This window comes from Mobula birostris, chromosome 11 (genome assembly GCF_030028105.1).
Source record: "Mobula birostris isolate sMobBir1 chromosome 11, sMobBir1.hap1, whole genome shotgun sequence".
NCBI lineage: Eukaryota > Metazoa > Chordata > Chondrichthyes > Myliobatiformes > Myliobatidae > Mobula > Mobula birostris.
Window position 1 is genome coordinate 47,315,938 of NC_092380.1, and position 21,953 is coordinate 47,337,890.

The 21,953-nt window shown below is 47.4% G+C and overlaps 1 protein-coding gene across 3 annotated transcripts in view; it reads left to right on the forward strand.

Moving 5' to 3' along the window:
* The window catches only part of LOC140205058 (uncharacterized), a 157,978-nt gene that overhangs the window by 35,066 nt on the left and 100,959 nt on the right, over positions 1-21,953 (forward strand). For 2 of the 3 annotated variants that reach the window (XM_072272179.1, XM_072272178.1), the window contains exons 2-5: positions 171-336; positions 2,283-2,416; positions 3,570-3,704; positions 11,059-15,630. In XM_072272179.1, coding sequence (XP_072128280.1) covers positions 209-336; positions 2,283-2,416; positions 3,570-3,704; positions 11,059-15,630 — 4,969 coding nt within the window. In that variant the 5' untranslated portion in view covers positions 171-208. The remainder of the gene's footprint in view (positions 1-170; positions 337-2,282; positions 2,417-3,569; positions 3,705-11,058; positions 15,631-21,953) is intronic. The other variant, XM_072272180.1, reaches the window with a different exon arrangement.

Genomic DNA, 21,953 nt, shown 5'->3' on the forward strand with positions numbered 1-21,953 from the left:
ACAATGAAGCATCAGCGCAGTATATCCATGTGTACCTGAGATCATTTTGAGCCTGGGCCAGTTCTGGGTTCGTGTGTAGCTCAGGTGCCTGTACTTAGAGATGATAGGGTGAAGTGGTTGGGCATGATCAGGAGCAGTGAGCCTGACACAGCCTCATTTTGTGCTTCCAGATGTGGAAAGGGACAGCAAACACCACGAGGTTGTTCATATGGAGTTAAATGGTCGCTACCAACTGGATTTCAAGGCTGCAGCGAACCTCTGCCGTTCCTGCGGGGCCACCTTAGCCACACTGGAACAGCTGAAAAGGGCGCACGCAGTAGGCTTTGAAACGTGCAGGTAAGCAGGGCTCAGGGTGGAAAAGGGAACCATCTTTGTATCAGGATAGCGCAGTCACACCGACCCCTGCTGGTGAACGAAGGGATTGTCAGTGACAGCTTGTGAAAAGCAGCAGGATTACTGGACTGTGCCAAGCATACACGAGAAGATTAGCAGCTCCGGCATCACGCAGTTCCTATTGGAGTCAGAGAGCTGTACACCATAGAAACAGATCCTATGTCCCACCACACCTACGCTGACAATCGTGCCTACCTATACCAATCCAACTTGCCCGCACCAATTCCAGGTCCTTTTATGCTTTGCTCATCATCCAGGCACTTGCCAAAACACTTCCGACTGTTCCTACTTCCCCCTGACCCACCTCCCACCGCCTGGCTGCTCATTCCATATAACAGCTACTCTTTATGAAAACCCTGACCCTTCAGATCTGCTTTAAACCTCCCCCCCTCATCATTAAGGACCCTCAACGTGTGGGACATGCCCTCGCTTCATTAGTACCAATGGGGGGAGGAGGTTCAGGAACCTGAAGCTCACACACGAGGGAGAACAGCTTCTTCCTTGTTGCCATCACATATCTGAATGGTCCATGAACCCACGCACGCTACCGCACTATTCCACTGTCACATTACATATTTATTTATTGTATTCTATAGTCATAATTTCAGGTCTCGCACTGAACTGCTGCCACAAAGCAACAAACTTCAGGGCATAAACTAGTGATAATAAACCTGGCTCTGATTCTGATTAAACTTATGGCTCTTAGTCCCACCCGATGGGTTAAGGTTAGGCTTAGGCTCCCTCACTGGGCCCAACCTAATAAACAGTTTTCGCGCTGAATTGACAGCTCCTAAGTAATGGTCACACCAGATGGGAGGAAACAGTCCCAAAGAGTGCAGAGGGGTTTTTACCCTACCATGCCTCAACTGTGTGCAAATCCAGAGAGAGACATAAACACAAGGTACCTCAGTTGCTCTGCCTGCTTCAGCAACTCCATCAGTCATCGTCCCCCTGCATTTTATAGATCTTATCAGCACAGCGGTCTGAATCATCTCAGGCCCCTTCCCTTAGAGTTACAATAGCAACTGTTTCACACGCTCAGTTCCTGGCGCTGTACTTAAAGTGAAGGAGGGAGTTCAGCATCTGAATGGAGCCCTAAAATCCCTTGTCATCATGATCGGGGGGGGAGGGAGGGGGGGAGAGAGAGGGGGCGGGGGGGTGGAGAGAGAGAGGGAGAGGGGAGAGAAATGGAAGGAGAGGAATTAAGAGGTGGGGAGAGATGAAAGATGGTGTAAGGAAAAGGGGGAGTGAGAGAGGGAAAAGAAAAAAGAGGGGGAAAATAGATGAGGGGGAAAGGGAAAGAAAGAGCGAAGGAGAAGGATAGTGAGTGGAGGAGAGGGGCAGGAAGAGAGAGGGAGGTTGAGGGTGAGAGAGAGAGAGAGAGGAAGAAATAAGGAAGAAAATATTGAACAAAGAAGAGAAGGGGAGGGGGGGGAGAAAGAAATAGAAATTTCAAATAGTAATTTATTAAGCCCATCTCCCCTACTGGGACATAGGGTGCTGTCAGTATCTGGTCAGAATCCTCTGTCCCGGGTCAGTCTATCATGTTAACCCCTGGTATAATCCATCTTCTTGCTGCCAGCTTCAAGGTCACATCGCCAGGTGTTCTTTGGCCAACCTCTCTTCCTCTTCCCATGTTAGCATTTGCCTGGTGATGTTGGTACATGGCTTGTGCAGCTGACAATGTTACCCTAACTCTATTCACACGCTCAGCCCTTCCCCCCATTTGGCAGTGCCCACGTGCCCCAGCGCCTCAGGTTTCCGTGGCGTCACATGGACTGAGGGTTCAGTTGACAGATGAGGGGCGAGGGATGAGGGAGGTGGGGAAGGCTGTGGGTGAGTTCTCCACAGTGACACTGCATTAAGTGCTGCTTTGCCTTGTTGCTCAGGTATGGCTGGATCCAGGAGCAGTTGGTCGCCCTCCCTCGGGTGCAAGCTCACCCCTCCTGTGGGAAAAACATCACCGGGGTCCTCACCATTTCAAGACCACTGAGCTCAAAGTATGACGTCTTCTGCTATAAAGGTGGGTGATGACTTTTCCGCAAAGGTATCTGAAGGGGAAGCTCAGCTCATCGTCAAAAGGGAGCTGAGATAGATTCCATTATGAAATAGCCTGGTGGAGTGACTCACTGATTCCAAAGAGATGGGGCGAGAGGGCTCCGTTTACAAAGGGATTTAATGTAAAGGGAATGAGGGGGGAGAGTCATTTTAAAGGGATCCAATGAACAGGGTCACTGGTTATTAAGAGTTTTGTTTGGGGGCACTCACTCATTATAAAGGCACCTGTTAAAAGAAAATCCTTCTTACCACAGATCCATTGCAGACTGTCCTGGTGTACAGGGGTCTGATAGGGCCATTCTCTCACTTTAAAGGGATCTGATGCAGACACTCCCTCACAAAGGAGGGATACAACAAGGTGACTGTTTCAGGATAGAGAGGGAGGAAGAGACAGCATAAAAGGATGTGATGGGGAGAGGGGGTGTAATAGTGTGATGGGGGTCGTGTTGGGGAAACATTCTCCGTATTAGTGTAAAGCTATTGAAGATCTGTTCTCAGATGAATAATAATTATTCACCCCTTCAGAAATGTAAGCGGCTCATTCTGTGTGTACTGGGAGGCAGGGGGCCGAAGCAACTCTGTGCACGTGTGTATCTGTACGTGTGTGCAGAGTGCGCGTGTAAATTTGTGTGTGTGTATATTTATGTATGTATATATCTGTGCATGTGTGTGTGTGCGTGTGTGTGTGTACGTGTGTGTGTGTGTGAGTGCATGTGTGTCTGTGTGTATGTGTCAGTGTGTGTCTATGCGTGTGGCTTTGTGTGTGTGCCTGTGTGTGTGTGTGTGTGTGTGTGTGTATGTGTGTGGCTTTGTGTGAGTGTGTGTCTGTGTGAGTGTGTGTGTGAGAGTGTGTGAGTGTGTGTCTCTGTGTGTGTGAGTGTGTGAGTGTATGTGTATCTTTGTGTGAGTGTGTGTCTGTGTGTGCGGGTGTCTTTGTGTGAGTGTGTGTCTGTGTGTGTGAGTATGGGTGTGCCTTTGTGTGAATGTGTGTGTGAGACTGTGTGAGTGATGAGTGGGGTGTAGACTTGGTGTGGGTAGGGTCGGAGGTGGGTGTATTGGGCTTGTGGGCAGACTGGAGTGTGGATATCAACACTGAACAGTGATTTTCTATCATTCAGATGACAAAAACTGTACCTTGGAGAATTCACCTACAGACATATCTACTATTCCACCCCACCCAGCGGAAATTGGGAAACAGAACTTTCCAACCCTCTCACAGAACAGGATGTCCACCAGTTTACCGACCGTCACAGGTACCTCCGGAACTTGAACATCTCTTTCAGATATTCCTGATTCCCGTTGCCTGTGACTGCCGAGCATGGTGGATTACGGAAGTCTGTCATTCTTTCCACTATTATGTAGCACATCTAAAATTTCATTCACCGCATCTTGCCAGTCTGATGCAGATTTGAAATGTACAGTATGAGGGGGGAGCCACAAACAGAATGGTCCAAAATGATCTGCTGTGTGTAATGGACATTGTTAATCGTTTAGAGACAGGTTCATCTGCTATGTGTACAGTGGAGAAGATATGTACAGGTACCTCTGTGTGTGTGTGTGTGTGTGTGTGCACGCGCACACATGTGTGTTTGTCACTAAGGAATATTCCCTTTCAACAGTACCATCCCATCATCTATATTGATTAATAATATCCATTAACCATGTAACAGATCACATTCATCTATAATGTAAAGAGACACATCAACCTGCTCACTCTGATTCCCCCATGTATAAATACTGGTCAATATCAACCCTAGCTCTTCTGTGACATGTATAATAGACGACTGGCCACTATGATCCAACACTGATCTGTTGTGTTGGTATGTACACTCACAATGGCATGCAAAAGTTTGGGCACCCCTGGTCAAAATTTCTGTTTCTGTGAATAGTTAAGCAAGTAAAAGATGACCTGATTTCCAAAAGGCATAAAGTTAAAGATGACACATTTCTTTAACATTTTAAGCAAGATTACTTTTTTATTTCCATCTTTTTCAGTTTCAAAATAACAAAAAAAGAAAAGGGCGTGAAACAAATGTTTGGGCACCCTGCATGATCAGTACTTAGTAACACCCCCTTTGGCAAGTATCACAGCTCGTAAACGCTTTCTGTAGCCAGCTAAGAGTCCTTCAATTCTTGTCTGGGGGATTTTTGCCCATTCTTCCTTGCAAAAGGCTTCTAGTTCTGTGAGATTCTTGGCCCGTCTTGCATGCACTGCTCTTTTGAGGTCCATTGTGGATTTTGGGGTGTGTTTAGGATCATTATCCTGTTGTAGAAGCCATCCTCTTTTCATCTTCAGCTTTTTTACAGATGGTGTGATGTTTGCTTCCAGAACTTGCTGGTATTTAATTGAATTCATTCTTCCCTCTACCAGTGAAATGTTCCCTGTGCCACTGGCTGCAACACAAGCCCAAAGCATGATTGATCCACCCTCCCGCCCCATGCTTAACAGTTGGAGAGCTGTTCTTTTCATGAAATTCTGCACCCTTTTTTCCCCAAACATACTTTTGCTCATTACGGCCAAAAAGTTCTATTTTAACTTCATCAGTCCACAGGACTTGTTTCCAAAATGCATCAGGCTTGTTTAGATGTTCCTTTGCAAACTTCTGACACTGAATTTTGTGGTGAGGACGCAGGAAAGGTTTTCTTCTGATGACTCTTCCACAAAGGTCATATTTGTGCAGGTGTCGCTGCACAGTAGAACAGTGCACCACCACTCCAGAGTCTGCTAAATCTTCCTGAAGGTCTTTTGCAGTCAAACGGGGGTTTTGATTTGCCTTTCTAGCAATCCTATGAGCAGGTCACTCGGAAAGTTTTCTTGGTCTTCCAGACCTCAACTTGACCTCTGCCATTGCTGTTAACTGCCATTTCTTAATTATATTACAAACTGAGGAAATGCCTACCTGAAAAAGCTTTGCTATCTTCTTGTAGCCTTCTCCTGCTTTGTGGGCATCACTTATTTTAATTTTCAGAGTGCTAGGCAGCTGCTTAGAGGAGCCCATGGCTGCTGATTGTTGGGGCAAGGTTTGAGGAGTCAGGGTATTTATAAAGCTTTGAAATTTGCATCACCTGGCCGTTCCTAACAACGACTGTGAACAAGCCACAGCCCTAACAAGCTAATTAAGGTCTGAGACTTTGGTAAAAGTTAACTGAGAACTCAAATCTCTTGGGGTGCCCAAACCTTTGCATGGTGCTCCTTTCCTTTTTTTCACTCTAAAATTGTACAAAACAAAAATAACACACTAATCTTGCTTAAAATGTGAAAAGAATGTTTCATCTTTAACTTTATGACTTTTGGAGATCAGTTCATCTTCCACTCACTTAGCTATTCACAGTAACAGAAATTTTGACCAGGGGTGCCCAAATTTTTGCATACCACTGTAGGCATGCAGACTTACAAAGACTGTAGGTTGTGTACAACAGTTGTACAGACACACCATGTTAGTGGTTTAGTGTCAAAGGCAACGTTGCCTCACGGTGATTGAGTCTGTGTGGCAGAGAGAATGCAGGTATCATGTTTGTGAATAAAGAAAATGAGAGACATACAGCAATTGCACCTGTGTGGTTTCTTTGGAAGGATTAGCAAGGAGCTTCAGCAATGATAGGGTCTATGTAATGAAAAATACAAACACACAGTGACTGACGTTTGTGTGTAATGAGCACACTAGGTTCAAAGGGATTGAGTTCAGTGAAATGAGTATTACAAACACACAGCGAAGTAATTAGTCTGTAGTAGGAACTACAGGCACACAGTGATAGTGGTTTGTGTCTAGTGGGAACTACAAGCACACAGTTATACTGGTTTCTGTGTAGTGAGTACAATAGACACACAGTGATAATGGTTTCTGTGTAATGAGTACAACATACACGCACATAGTGATTTGTGTGTAATGAGTACAACAGTCACACAGTGATGGTGGTCTGTGTGTAATGAGTACAACAGTCACAGAGTGATAGTGGTTTGTGTGTAATGGGAACTACAGTCACACTGTGAGTGTGGTTTGTGTGTAATGGGTACAACAGAAACACAGTGATAGATTAGATTAGATTATGAAGACACACAGTCCTCTTTATTGTCATTTAGTAACGCATGCATTAAGAAATGATACAATATTTCCTCCGGTGTGATATCACAAAACACAGGATAGTGGTATGAACTTAGGGGCATTTATAGATGCACAATGATAGTGCTTTCTACATAGTTTCTATTACAGACGCACAATGATTATAGTTTTCTCTGTCCTAGGCACTAGAAGCACACACTGATAGTGGGTTGTGTGTAGTGAGTATGACAGACGCACAGTGACTGTGGTTTGTAGGTAGTGAGTACTACAGAGCCATAATGATAACGACGCACACAAAATGCTGGAGCAACCTAGTAGGCCAGGCAGCATCTGCGGGAAAGAGTACAGTCGATGATTCAGGCTGAGACTCTTTTCAGGACTGGAGAAAAAAGCTGAGGTGTGGCTTTAAAAGGGAGAGAGAACCACCAGGTGACAGGTGAAACCTGAACAGGGAGAGGTAAAGTGAAGAGCTAGGAAGTTGATTGGTGAAAGAGGCAGAAGGCCATTAAAAAAAGAAAAAGGGGAAAAGGGGACGGGCAATAGTAAAGGGCAGGGGCTTTACCGGAAGTTGGAGAAATCAGTGTTCATCCCATCAGGTTGGAGGCTACCCAGATGAAATATAAGATATTACTCCCCCAACCTGAGTGTGGCCTCACTGCAACAGTAGAGAAGGCCATGGGTCGACTGGGAGTGGGAAGTGGAATTAAAATGGGTAGCCATGGGTGATCCCACTTTTTCCAGCAGACGAAGTGTTGGTGCTAGGCGACATGGTCTCTCAATCTACATTGGGTCTCCCCAATATACAGGAGGCCAACCCAGGAGCACAGGACACAGTAGGTACACCAACAGACTCATAGGTGAAGTGTTGCCTCGCCTGGAAGGACTGTTTGGGGCCCTGAATGGTAGTGAAGGAGGAGGTGTAGGGGCAGGTGTGGCACTTGTTCTGCTTGCAAGGATAAGTGCCAGGAGAGAGATCAGTGGGGAGGGATGGGGGGGACGAATGGACAAGGGAGTTGCATAGGGAATGATCCCGACAGAAAACAGGAAGTGGTAGAATCCCATTAGAGATGGCGGAAATTGTGGAGAATTATGTGCTGGACGCGGAGGCTTGTGGGATGGTGCATGATTCCTCTTCCCAGTCCCATTCTCCAGCATTTCTGTGTGCATTGCTTGAATTTCCAGCATCTTCAGATCTTCCCTTGCTTGTGTTGGATTAAGGCAAACAATGATATTGGTTTGTGTGTCACAATAGAGTGCTGGGAACGGACCCAATTGCAAGACACAGACACTGAAGTACAAGGAACAGGACTTGACTAGAGTAGGGACGTGACAGGATTCAGGCAAGGAGCAGGAACAAGAACGCAGAGCTGGGCTAGGGAAAGTGGAACCAGGACTAGGAACCATGGACTAGGAGACAAGGCTTGGACTCCGAGCCCGAGACTGGACAAGAACTCAGAACCTGGGTCTTACCTCGGGCTCTGACCCCAGAACCAGGCAAGGACATGACATGACTTGCGGCTGGGGTCTAGGGTCTTGAGCTTGGCTGCGGGATCCTCGAGGCTTGGGATCTTGGGTCTTGAGCTTGGCTTGGGGTCTTCATCTTGAAATGCAGAGGCTGATAACTCGGAGTCTGGAGCTGAGAGACAGACTGGGAACTGAACATCATCATAGAGCCAGGACTTACCCTTCAACAAGCCAGGACTCATCTTTAACACAACACAAACATGAGACAGGACAGAACATAGACAGAGCCGGGACTTACCTTACGACAAGCTGGGACTCAACTTCATCTCCACACCAAGGTGGGACAGATCTCTCCATCAGGTAACGGCAGAACGGCCAGACTTACCCAACAGAGGCAAGGACAAGACAAGACAGATCCCCCCGCAGGGCAACGGTAAAACAGCCAGGCTTACCCCACAAAGGCAAGGACAAGACAAGACAGATCCCCCTGCAGGGCAACGGCAAAATAGCCTGGCTTACCCCACAGAGGCAAGGACAAGAAGAGACAAACACCAAAGAACAACAGACAGTTCCATCTCTGCTCCGGGGACACTTTGAGTCTCAGTTTGGCCAGCAACCTCAGCTGGCTACGGAAACAGCTGAATCCATACCACAAAGACCACTCCAATGAGTGGCAACAAGGATCTGTGAAGCAGTGGTCCTCCAACCAGGTCTGGAGATCACAAATGTTTTCACTAGCTTTCCATCAGCAAGTTGTTCCAAGGGGAACTGACAAGACAAACCAGCAGCCCACACTCAATCCCAAGGCTACTTATATTGCAAGGCCAAAGATGGGAATCAGATGCCTACGATTAAGTCAAACAAGGGACAGCTGGAAGACCCAGAGTCCTGAGTCCACGGACCAGACCGTGAACCCGAATGCAGATTTCATGGACCGGACCATGACAGTACCCCCCACTATGGGAGCCTCCGGGCGACTGAAGAGGCTCTCCAGGACTAAGGACAACTTGGGCGGGTGGGTGGGAGGTTTCGGCACTAGGGAATCCTAGATGGCGAGAGTTCATCTCCGGTGTCTGTGTCGCTGGGTCCATGGTTGGCTGGTTCGTTCCGTCTCAATAGGGTGCTGGGAACGGACCAATTGCAAGACACAGACACTGAAGTACAAGGAACAGGACTTGACTAGAGTAGGGACGTGACAGGATTCAGGCAAGAAGCAGGGACAAGAACGCAGAGTCAGGCTAGGGAAAGCAGGACCAGGACTAGGAACCATGGAGTAGGAGACGAGGCTTGGACTCCAAGCCCGAGACTGGACAAGGACCCGGAACCTGGGTCTTGCCTCAGGCTCGGACCCCAGAACCAGGCAAGGACATGACATGGCTTCAGGACAGGACGTGGCTGGGGTCTAGAGGACTGAGCTTGGAAACAAGACAAGGCTCAGACTCCAAGCCCGAGACTGGACAAGAACTCAGAACCTGGGTCTTACCTCGGGCTTGGACCCCAGAACCAGGCAAGGACATGACACGGCTTGAGGCTGGGGTCTAGGGTCTTGAGCTTGGCTGCGGGATCCTCAAGGCTTGGGTTCTTGGGGCTTGGCTTGGGATCTTCAAGGCTTGGGTTCTTGGGACTTGGCTTGGGATCTTCAAGGCTTGGGTTCTTGGAGCTTGGCTGCAGGATTGTCAAGGCTTGCAATTGGGTCCGTTCCCAGCACCCTATTGTGACAGAATGAACCAGCCAACCATGGACCCAGCGGCACAGACACCGGAGATGAACTCTCGCCATCCAGGATTCCCTAGTGCCGAAACCTCCCACCCACCCGCCGAGTTGTCCTTAGTCCTGGAGAACCTCTTCAGTCGCCCGGAGGCTCCCGTAGAAGGGGGGGGTACTATCATGGTCCGGTCCGTGAAGTCCGCATTCCAGTTCACGATTTGGTCCATGGATGCAGGAGTCTGGGTCTTCCAGCTGTCCCTTGTTTGAGTTAATCATTGGCACCTGATTCCCATCTTTGACCTTGCAATATAAGTAGCCTTGGGATTGAGTGTGGGCTGCTGGTTTGTCTTGTCAGTCCCCCTTGGAACAACTTGCTGATGGAAAGCTAGTGAAAGCATTTGTGATCTCCAGACCTGGTTGGAGGACCACTGCTTCACAGATCCTTGTTGCCACTCGTAGGAGTGGTCTTTGTGGTATGGATTCGTCTGTTTCCTGGGCCAGCTGAGTGGCTGCTAGCCACTCCAAGCTAGGTAGGGATCAGGCTATTTCCGTAGCCAGCTGAGGTTGCTGGCCAAACTGAGACTCGGAGCTTCCCTGGAGCAGAGATGGAACTGTCTGTTGTTCTTTGGTGTTTGTCTCTTCCTGTCCTTGTCTCTGTGGGGTAAGCCAGGCTGTTTTGCCGTTGCCCTGCAGGGGATCTGTCTTTGACCCACAATGTTGTGTCGACTTTTTAACGCACTCTCAGATCAATTTAATCCTTCCCGCCTAAAAGCCCCCCACTTTACTAATGTTATGTGCCTATTTAAGAGTTTCTAATGTCTCTAATAATCTGCCTCTACCACCACCCCTGGCAGGACATTCCACACATCCACCACTCTCTGTGTGAAGAACTTATTTCCCCATGACTTCCCTCCAATCACTTCAAATGCAAACATTATGTGTGCACTAACTATTTACGCCCTCAGAAAAAAGGTCTCTGGCTATCCACTCCTATCAATGCCTCATATCATCTTGTACACCTCCATCAGCTCACCTCTCATCCTCCACCTCTTCAAAGAGAAAAGCCACAGCTTGCTTAACCTGTCTTCAAAAGACATGCCCTTTAGATCATGCAGTGTCCTAATAAATCTCCTCTGCACCCTCTCTAAAGTTTCCACATACTTTCAATAGTGAGAGGATCAGCACTGAACACAATACTCTAAATGTGGTTTAACTAGGGTTTTAGAGAGCTGCAATATTACCTTGTGGCTCTTAAACTCAATCCCCTGTCAACAAACCATACAAATTCTTAACAACCCTATCAGCTTTTGTGGCATCTTTGAGGGTTCTATTGAAATAGAAACTAATTTTTGTGCTCTTCTTTCATTTTAAACAGAGCGAGAATCGACAACAGTTCCATTGGCAGAGGACCGTGGGATTTTTACTGGCACCACAGTGCGAGCGGATGGACCCTTTGCACCAGTGCAGACTGATCCCTGGTCTACCTCAGTGCTCCCACTATCGGAAGCATTCACAGAATCGGCTTCCCCCAATGTGCGGCTGACCAGACTAACATCCACCACAGCTCCAGGATTGACAAGGAAAGCTATCCTCTCACCCACAAGGCCAGAACATCTGTTAAACAGCCTCTCTGGATCTCCAAGTACAAGAACGAACACCACAGAGGTGGTGGACGGCTCAGAGTCTGCTGCAGGGGGAGAGCCATACACTGAGTCAGCAGGCCAGACTCCATTGACCTGGGATGACCACATGACAAAACTTACCTCAGGGACAGACATTCCCTCCATTGGGACGACTGGTCTACCCTCTTCTCCATCTCTGCTTCTCGACGACAGCCTACAAGTTAGCTTTGGCACCGAGGCGGAACTGCAAGCCAACCGTGTAACAGAAGTCCCATTTGCTGCAGAGTTGCAAAGCGAGCCAGAGGTGGAATTTACAACCATCAGGAGCACCACTCCTGCTTCCCCTCTGGCCTCAGACAACAGCCCTACACTTGCTGCAGCCCAAGAAAGGGAAGGGCACCCTGAGTTCGTCAGTGAAGTGCCATCAGTGAAGTATCAATCAGATACAGTCTTATTGACCACGGGTAGAACCACTCCCCCTTCCCCTCCCACTGCACGTGTGGACAACAGCCTCAGAAACAACACGGAGGTATACAAGCCCAAGGATGAATCAGAGAGTTTGGATTTCAGGGATTTCTCAGAGTATCAGCTCAGTACTGAAGGTGATCCTGAAAGTGCTTCTGGTCTTTTCACGTCACAGGCCCCTGAAACCACAGGCAGACCAACAACAAGACAACACCTGCATCAGGACAGGAAACCCTCAATCACAGTGACTCCAAATCCATCTGAACTACCTGAGCAAAGTGCTAGCAGCACTGGGATTTCTGACATGGAGGTCCTCCTGGATCACTGGCCATCTGGAACACCAGGCTGGATGGAAATTCCCTCCAGTTCAATATCCCCTGAGTTCACAGTGGAGAGTGGGAGTACTCCCGAAAGCTTAGGGCCTACTCACTTCTCCTTTGACTTAGCACCTGTTACCGTGCTAGATGCAACGTGGACACCTTCCAGATCACCCTCTCCTGAGCCCAGGGACCCACCTGCAGACAGTGGGAGTACTTCTGAAAGCTTAGGGCTTACTAACCTCTCCTTCAACCCTGTGGTTGTCACTGTGCCAGGTGTTACATGGGCATCTTCCAGCTCACCCTCTTATGAACCCAAAGACCCACCTACAGACAGTGGGAGTACTTCTGAAAGCCTAGGGCTTACTAACCTCTCCTTCAACCCTGCAGCTGTCACTGTGCTAGATGCAACTGGGGCACCTTCCAGCTCACCCTCTCCTGAGCCCAGAAACCCATCTACAGACAGTGGGAGTACTTCTGAAAGCTTAGGGCTTACTAACCTCTCCTTCAACCCAGTGGCTGTCACTGTGCTAGATGCAACGTGGACACCTTCCAGATCACCCTCTTCTGAGCCCAGAAACCCACCTACAGACAGTGGGAGTACTCCTGAAAGCTTAGGGCCTACTGACTTCTCCTTTGACTTAGCACCTGTTACCACGCTAGATGCAACGTGGACACCTTCCAGATCACCCTCTTCTGTGTCTAGGGGCCCACCTGCAGACAGTGGGAGTACTTCTGAAAGCCTAGGGCTTATTAACCTCTCTTCTGATTCAGCGGCTGTCACTGTGCTAGATGCGACGTGGACACCTTCCAGATCACCCTCTTCTGAGCCCAGAAACCCACCTACAGACAGTGGGAGTACTTCTGAAAGCTTAGGGCTTACTAACCTCTCCTTCAACCCTGTGGCTGTCACTGTGCCAGGTGTTACATGGACATCTTCCAGCTCACCCTCTTATGAACCCAAAGACCCACCTACAGACAGTGGGAGTACTTCTGAAAGCTTGGGGCTTACTAACCTCTCCTTCAACCCTGCAGCTATCACTGTGCTAGATGCAACGTGGACACCTTCCAGATCACCCTCTTCTGAGCCCAGAAACCCATCTACAGACAGTGGGAGTACTTCTGAAAGCTTAGGGCTTACTAACCTCTCCTTCAACCCTGCAGCTGTTACTGTGCTAGATGCAACGTGGACACCTTCCAGATCACCCTCTTCTGAGCCCAGAAACCCACCTGCAGACAGTGGGAGTACTTCTGAAAGCTTAGGGCTTACTAACCTCTCCTTCAACCCAGTGGCTGTCACTGTGCTAGATGCAACAGAGGCACCTTCCATCTCACCCTCTTCTGAGCCCAGAAACCCATCTACAGACAGTGGGAGTACTTCTGAAAGCTTAGGGCTTACTAACCTCTCCTTCAACCCTGTGGTTGTCACTGTGCCAGGTGTTACATGGGCATCTTCCAGCTCACCCTCTTATGAACCCAAAGACCCACCTACAGACAGTGGGAGTACTTCTGAAAGCTTAGGGCTTACTAACCTCTCCTTCAACCCTGCAGCTGTTACTGTGCTAGATGCAACGTGGACACCTTCCAGATCACCCTCTTCTGAGCCCAGAAACCCACCTGCAGACAGTGGGAGTACTCCTGAAAGCTTAGGGCTTACTAACCTCTCCTTCAACCCAGTGGCTGTCACTGTGCTAGATGCAACAGAGGCACCTTCCATCTCACCCTCTTCTGAGCCCAGAAACCCATCTACAGACAGTGGGAGTACTCCTGAAAGCTTAGGGCCTACTGACTTCTCCTTTGACTTAGCACCTGTTACCACGCTAGATGCAACGTGGACACCTTCCAGATCACCCTCTTCTGTGTCTAGGGGCCCACCTGCAGACAGTGGGAGTACTTCTGAAAGCCTAGGGCTTATTAACCTCTCTTCTGATTCAGCGGCTGTCACTGTGCTAGATGCGACGTGGACACCTTCCAGATCACCCTCTTCTGAGCCCAGAAACCCACCTACAGACAGTGGGAGTACTTCTGAAAGCTTAGGGCTTACTAACCTCTCCTTCAACCCTGTGGTTGTCACTGTGCCAGGTGTTACATGGGCATCTTCCAGCTCACCCTCTTATGAACCCAAAGACCCACCTACAGACGGTGGGAGTACTCCTGAAAGCTTGGGGCTTACTAACCTCTCCTTCAACCCTGCAGCTATCACTGTGCTAGATGCAACGTGGACACCTTCCAGATCACCCTCTTCTGAGCCCAGAAACCCATCTACAGACAGTGGGAGTACTTCTGAAAGCTTAGGGCTTACTAACCTCTCCTTCAACCCAGTGGCTGTCACTGTGCTAGATGCAACAGAGGCACCTTCCATCTCACCCTCTTCTGAGCCCAGAAACCCATCTACAGACAGTGGGAGTACTTCTGAAAGCTTAGGGCTTACTAACCTCTCCTTCAACCCAGTGGCTGTCACTGTGCTAGATGCAACTGGGGCACCTTCCAGATCACCCTCTCCTGAGCCCAGAAACCCATCTACAGACAGGAGCAGTACTCCCAAAATCTTAGGGCTTACTGACTTCTTCTTTGACTTAGCACCTGTTACTGTGCTAGATGCAACAGAGGCACCTTCCAGCTCACCCTCTCCTGAGCCCAAAGACCCACCTACAGACAGTGGGAGTACTTCTGAAAGCTTAGGGCTTACTAACCTCTCCTTCAACCCTGTGGTTGTCACTGTGCCAGGTGTTACATGGACATCTTCCAGCTCACCCTCTTATGAACCCAAAGACCCACCTACAGACAGTGGGAGTACTCCTGAAAGCTTGGGGCTTACTAACCTCTCTTTTGACTCAGCGGCTGTCACTGTGCTAGATGCAACAGAGGCACCTTCCAGCTCAACTTCTTCTGTGTCTACGGGCCCACCTGCAGACAGTGAGAGCACTCCTGAAATCTTGGATCTTTTGGATCAAAGCACGGGGTTAAGTAGTGAGTTAAGTCTGGCTGCCTCAGCCTCTGCAGAGACGTCTGTCCCATTTGGAGAAAGTGGGAGTACACCTGATGTACTGAACTCAGAGACACAGGAGACTGCAACGAGATTTTCCCGAGAGATTACCATAAATATTGAACTGCTGACAGAGCCCACCAACCAACCTCCTGACATTAACACGCCGAAGAGGACGTTCGACCCCCCAGTGGGATCCACTCTGCAGGCTGTCGGTTTTGACCTGACCTGGTCTGTGAGACCCCCTGACCAGTCCTCTGCTGTTGCCATGCCCTTTGTCACTACCCAGGAGCCACTGACTTCCACTCTGCCTCCTTCAGCGGAAGGGCCCCCCACTGTCCTATCGACCACTGCCAAGAAGAAGGGCGTGCTTGAGATGGTAAACCAGATAGAGACCTCTCCACACACCACAGTTCAACCAAAACACACCAGTCCTGAGCTGTCGGGCACCACCAAAGTCTACTCCAACTCTTTCTTTGGACCAACCACTTCATTACCTATAACAACCAGCCAGGAGTACCAAGTGTCATCCTCTACAGTGGGACAAAATCAGAAAGGTGAGCTTGCCTTATGGAATCACTGAACAATAGGCTTGTCTGTTGCCCCATACAGTCCATTCAGCATAGTCTTTTGACTACTGTTATTTATTTAATTATTACCTTGGTATTTCTGTGCTGTAGAGTTCTGTTTCACTGTAGGTAGTTTTGCTAAGAATGCAGAATATGTTCCTAAGAATCCTCAGGCTACTGAAAGTAATGTTAAACAGGACAGACAATGTACTAGGGGAACTCAGGCAGCACCGATGGAGGGGAATAAACAGTTGACGTTACAGGCTGAAGCTCTTCACCAAGACTGGAAATGTATGAGGCAGAAGCTGGAATAAGAAGGTGGAGGTAAGGTAAGGAGGATAAGCCGGTAGGTGATAGGTGAGACCAGGTGAGTGGGAAGCTGGGTGGCTACATGAGGGAGGATGAAATGTAAAGTTCAGAGGGGATGGCTGGAAGAGATGAAAGGGTGAAGAAATCTATTAGGAGAGGATATTGGACTATGGGGAACAAAGGGAAGTTGATGGGCAGGTGAACACCCCAGAAGGGGTGAAGAGAGGTGTAACCAGAATGAGAATTGCCCCCCCCCCCACTTCTCACTTCATTCCTCCTCGCCCACCCAACCACCCAACCACCTTCCCTCTCACCTGGTCTCACCTCTCAGCTGCCAGCTTGCACCCCTTCCCCTCCCCCCACTTTCTCATTCTGGCTTCTGCCCCCTTGCTGTAGAGTCCTGATGAGGGTTCTTTGTCCGAAGCATTAACCTCCCATTTCCTTCCTTAGATGCTGACTTCCTCCAGTGTATTTTACGTGTGTCTTAAGATTTCCAGCATCTGCAAATTCTCTTGTGTTTATAATAGGATAGGCTGCAAAGTGCAGATTTATACAGGCTTTCCAGTCCGTTAGCCAGTAGGGCTGGTCGTTACCATCTGAGGGGAATAACACTCAGAGTGATTTTTGGCAAGGTATACATCTCTAGAGTTAGAAAATATGTGACAGCATTGCACCAGTGGTAGCTTTATGTGTGCTATCATGCAGTTTATAACACTACCCTAAAATAAGCATTTCTGAAAAGTGGCCAATATAAAGTACAACATATATATTCAACCGAATGACATTTTGTCATCAACATTGAAATTTGTCACAATGATAGCTGAGTTCAAGCACTTTTCATCAAATGTTGCTATAAAATTCTACATTGAAAACTATGTCATTGGTGGCACTGGCAGTACAGTGCCCAATTTCAGTAGAGTGATTCATTTCATTTTTAGAAAACTATTTGTTTTTTATTTTGGAAAGGTCAATAAAAATTCTAGGGCACATATAATCACGTGGATTTGTAGAGAATTTATTCAGAAATTCAAATAAGTTATCACTTTTTGTGTATATTCCATATTGACATCAGTACAGCAGAAAATGTTACCCCCCCCCCCCCCAAAAGGTAAAAAACCTCATTTGGAGAGATTTCTGGAGTTTTATCAATGTCATGATATTTTCCATATTGTTGCATCAAATCAAAACAATGTTAAGCTTTTGTCATAGCATATAGAATTACAGTACAATAATTCAAATGTGGGGTTCCACACAGACATAACCTAGGCCCCACTTGGTTGTAAAATGAATATATTTAATCAAAGACTTTGTTTTCCATACTTTCATAACTTATTAATAATTATAATAATTTTTTAAGTCTTCCACATCTTCCACATCTTCATCTAAACTTTCCACACTCTGAGGTGGATGTCTGGTTCTCACAGTCTGCCAGTCTACACATGTCAGTACACCTGAGACCATTTGCAACACACATACATCTTGGGAGTGAACATTTTTTTGGACAGTTACAGGCCAGTAGATCCAGGATGGCATTGGGTGCTGGCTGGCCTTCCATCCAGTGCACCAACAACTGTTCAGCTTCCTCTTCTCTCTCCATCTTCCATCCTCTGCCAACAGGGCTTGGCACTTGTGGGTCCTTCTCCAAACATCTTCTCCATATACCAGCCTGGTAGTTGGCTCGCTGTGCATGTTTTGTTAAGCAGTCCTCACATGGTGGGAGTTGATGACTTTCGATTTCACCTTTTTTGGCACAGAAAAGGTGATACCTGAGCTCATTGACCTTGGTCAGGGGTCCCCAACCTTTTTTGCACCGCGGACCGGTTTAATATTGACAATATTCTTGTGGACCGGCCGACCGGGGGTGGTGTTCAAGTAGGGTTAAACTCACCTCAACGTGTCTTTTACAGTTACGGTTTCCAACTTTCTCACTCCCAAATAAGGGACAAAAGTAGCAGTCAAATCCCAGGACACTTTACCCCAGGAAAGACTACCATGACCACGAAGCCTTGCGCGGGCACCTGTGTGCGCATGCGTGACGTGCACATGTGATGTGCACATACGAGTACGTGCTGACTCCCCCCCCCATAAATCGATTTTGCCTTCATCATCCCGACTATACTGTACATACATTATTTCTACTTTATATAGGCTGTGTATTTATCATATCATTCCTGTTTTTACTATATGTCAGTGTTACTTATTTTCGGTTTTATGTGTTATTTGGTATGATTTGTTAGGTAATTTTTGGGGTCTGGGAATGCTCACAAATTTTTCCCATATAAATTAATGGTAATTGTTGCTTCACTTCACACCATTTCGGTATGAATGGTTTCATAGGAACGCTCAACCTTAGCAGGGTAAATATGGGACAAACCAATTTAGCCCAATATACGGGATGTCCTGGCAAATACGGGACAGTTGGCAACCCTATGTTCAAGTTCAACAGTGTGTGACAGGGGATAAGGAAAGGTGCAGCTGACTCATATCTTTTCCTCACGGCCCGGTGCTGGTCCGCGGCCCGGTGGTTGGGGACCGCTGACCTTGGTGGTCGATGCTTTTGGGGCATACAGGAGACATGTAAATGCCTCCAGTTTGTCCATCAGTTATGGGGAGAGGGCCCATTCCTGACCCAACTCTAAGAATGTGTCCTGAGTTTCCCTGTTGCTGGTTTTAGGACACTTGTCTTCCCTTTGCCTGCAAAAGCGCTTACAGTGTCACATCCTGTATATGCGTGCAACCCGATGAGAGCCCTACAAACCTCAATGCCAACAGTGGCAACAACCTTCCCGATATCTACAAGCCTTGTACGGGTTCCAGTGCCACACTTCTGGAACAATGGGGCCTCAATCTTGTCACAAAATGCTAAAGAAATGATAAAGACATCTAGGTCTTCTGAGCAGATCACTACAAATTGGTATCCCTCTCTTGTGGCATGGGCAGCAAGGAGAAGTAGGCGGCCATCTGCTTCTTGTTGACACTGAAGAGCTGACACCTCCTCACTGTCTTGAAATGTGATTCTGTAACATTTGTCATTAACAGTTGCATACAGAATCTTCTCCTGTAGCTTTGCTCTGTACTCAGCCTTCCTCCATTCATGGACTATGAAGCTAATGAGACTATTTTTGTTACTGACTTTGGTCAGGAAGCTCCTCCACTGCCTCACCATCTGTGTGCCTGTGATACTTTGCAACTCATGACCTGGCTCTTCACCCCGTAGAGATCTTTCACTATTCTTGATAGAGATCTCCTTGTATGTGTTGAACACAACATCTATTCTGCTACTCTGACTGCCTTCCCTCAGAGCCATACATAGTCATAGTCATACTTTATTGATCCTGGAGGAAATTGGTTTTCATTACAGTTGCACCATAAATAATAAATAGTACTAAAACCATAAATAGTTAAATAATAATATGTAAATTATGACAGGAAATAAGTCCAGGACCAGCCTATCGACTCAGGGTGTCTGACCCTCCAAGGGAGGAGTTGTAAAGTTTGATGGCCACAGGCAGGAATGACTTCCTATGACGCTCTGTGTTGCATCTCGGTGGAATGAGTCTCTGGCTGAATGTACTCCTGTGCCCAACCAGTACATTATGTAGTGGATGGGAGACATTGTCCAAGATGGCATGCAACTTGGACAGCATCCTCTTTTCAGACACCACCGTCAGAGAGTCCAGTTCCATCCCCACAACATCACTGGCCTTACGAATGACCCCACAACATCACCCAGAATTGTTGTGGCAACATCTCTGAAAGTAGCTTGATCACCTCTCACTCTTTGGACCAAGTTCATTCCATCAACCACTGTAGCAGTTTCCTGGGAGTTGCTCTTCTACTGCTACATTTTTCTGCAAGGTTGTGGCTAAAGTAGCTTTAATTGTCTTTCTCAGTGATCCTTCTGGTGTGGACAGGGCCCAGGGCAATGGTCCAAGGGGATGAGAGAGGATATCCTCCATACGTAGACTGCGCCCTTGTGCCATCACTATGATGCGTCCAGACAAAGACCTGTCTGCTTTCAAGATGATCGCCCTCCCATTTGATTTCACTTCTCTCTTCTTACACATATCACTGAATGTTTTCAGCTTGTTGGTTTTCATTGAGTCATGGAACTTCTTTGCTGGTGGGTCTTCCCCTCGTCTATCATCCTTGAAGGTGGCATATCATTGCTCACCAATCTCATATGCCTTCATCAGGTCGGAGGCAGTGTCCTTGGGGGCTGCCTTTGCCGTAGAGATGCTAATGGGTTGACCCATTCACGTATGAGGCTAGCCACTGCTGAAACTGCTTCCTCATCTTGCTGGATTCTTGGCCGCTGTAGCTCTGCAAGACAAAGCTCTGATTTGTTGCCTTGCACCATCTCCCTTAACTGTCCCAGGAACACACTGCGGTGCTCAGCTGTTATGTAGTAACGCTTGATAGCTCCAGCATTCAGGTTGAACCATGACGTGCCTCCAGGAGTCTATGTGTCTTTGTTCACTGTGGCTTCAATAGCCTGGTCCACAGGGATCTGCCCAAAGGGGTTGTTACTTGACAGCTGCACTGAGAGTTGGCCTGTCTTGAAGGCCTCACACACAGAAGGGTTCTTCTCTGGGAGGTTCATCATCTGAGCAAAGTAAGGGTCAGGTACCTGGCATAATTCATCTTATCATAGGCAAAGCACCATAGGATCACAGAAAGATACCACCACTGCAATGCTATCACATGTTTTCTAGCGCTAGGGGTGTATACCTTGCCAAAAATCACTGTAAGAATTATGCCCCCCAGCTGGTACCGGTGGCCCAAATTTGGGGTCCTGGCTCACGGACTATTCTCAATCACACTTTAACCAATGCAGTTCTCATAATGTTATTTAGTGTTCATCATTCGTGTTACACAAACATACTTTTGAGCAGAACTACCTGTAAACACCATCTTCATTGCTGATGATGATAGCTTTCAATTCATAATGATCAGTAATTCAACCCCTTCTCCTATTGTTGTAAAATCTTCTGTTGCTGTATTCCATAAAAAGCATTCCATCTGAATGCATTAAGGCTTGGAGTGCTAACTGTTCTGCACATGACCACAGGAAACTGCGGAAAGTTGCAGATACTGTTCAGCAGATCGCAGAAACCAGCCTCTGCTGCATGGATTCTGCCTGCACTTCTTGCTGCCCAAGTAAAGCAGCATCATCAAAGATCCCCCCACTCCAGGCATGGACTTTTGCTCTTCTCCACTCCCATTCGCCAGAAGATACAAAAGCCTGAAAGCTTGTACCGCCAAGCACAGGACAGCTTCAATGCTGCTGTATAAGACAACTGAATGGTTCCCTATACAATAAGTTGGACTTATATCCTCACAGTATACCTCATAATGATCTTTCACCTTACTATTTACCTGCACTCCACTTTCTCTGTGGCCATTACACTTCATTCTGCATTCTGTTATTGATATATTTTGTTCTGCCTCAATGGTCTGTGTAATGAATTGATCTGTTTGTACACCCAAGTAAAGCAGCATCATCAAAGATCCCCCCACTCCAGGCATGGACTTTTGCTCTTCTCCACTCCCATTCGCCAGAAGATACAAAAGCCTGAAAGCTTGTACCGCCAAGCACAGGACAGCTTCAATGCTGCTGTATAAGACAACTGAATGGTTCCCTATACAATAAGTTGGACTTATATCCTCACAGTATACCTCATAATGATCTTTCACCTTACTATTTACCTGCACTCCACTTTCTCTGTGGCCATTACACTTCATTCTGCATTCTGTTATTGATATATTTTGTTCTGCCTCAATGGTCTGTGTAATGAATTGATCTGTTTGTACAGCATGCAAGACAAGCTTTTCACTGAACCTCGGTCCGTGTGACAATAATAAACCAATTCAATACATTTTATTTCAATTCAGTTCAATTCAATTCATTCATTTCATTTCAATGCAATTTAAAGCAAATGCATCTTCCTGCAGAGCCTGCATTCGACACTTCCCTTGTTCTTTAAATGTTGCTGAACACC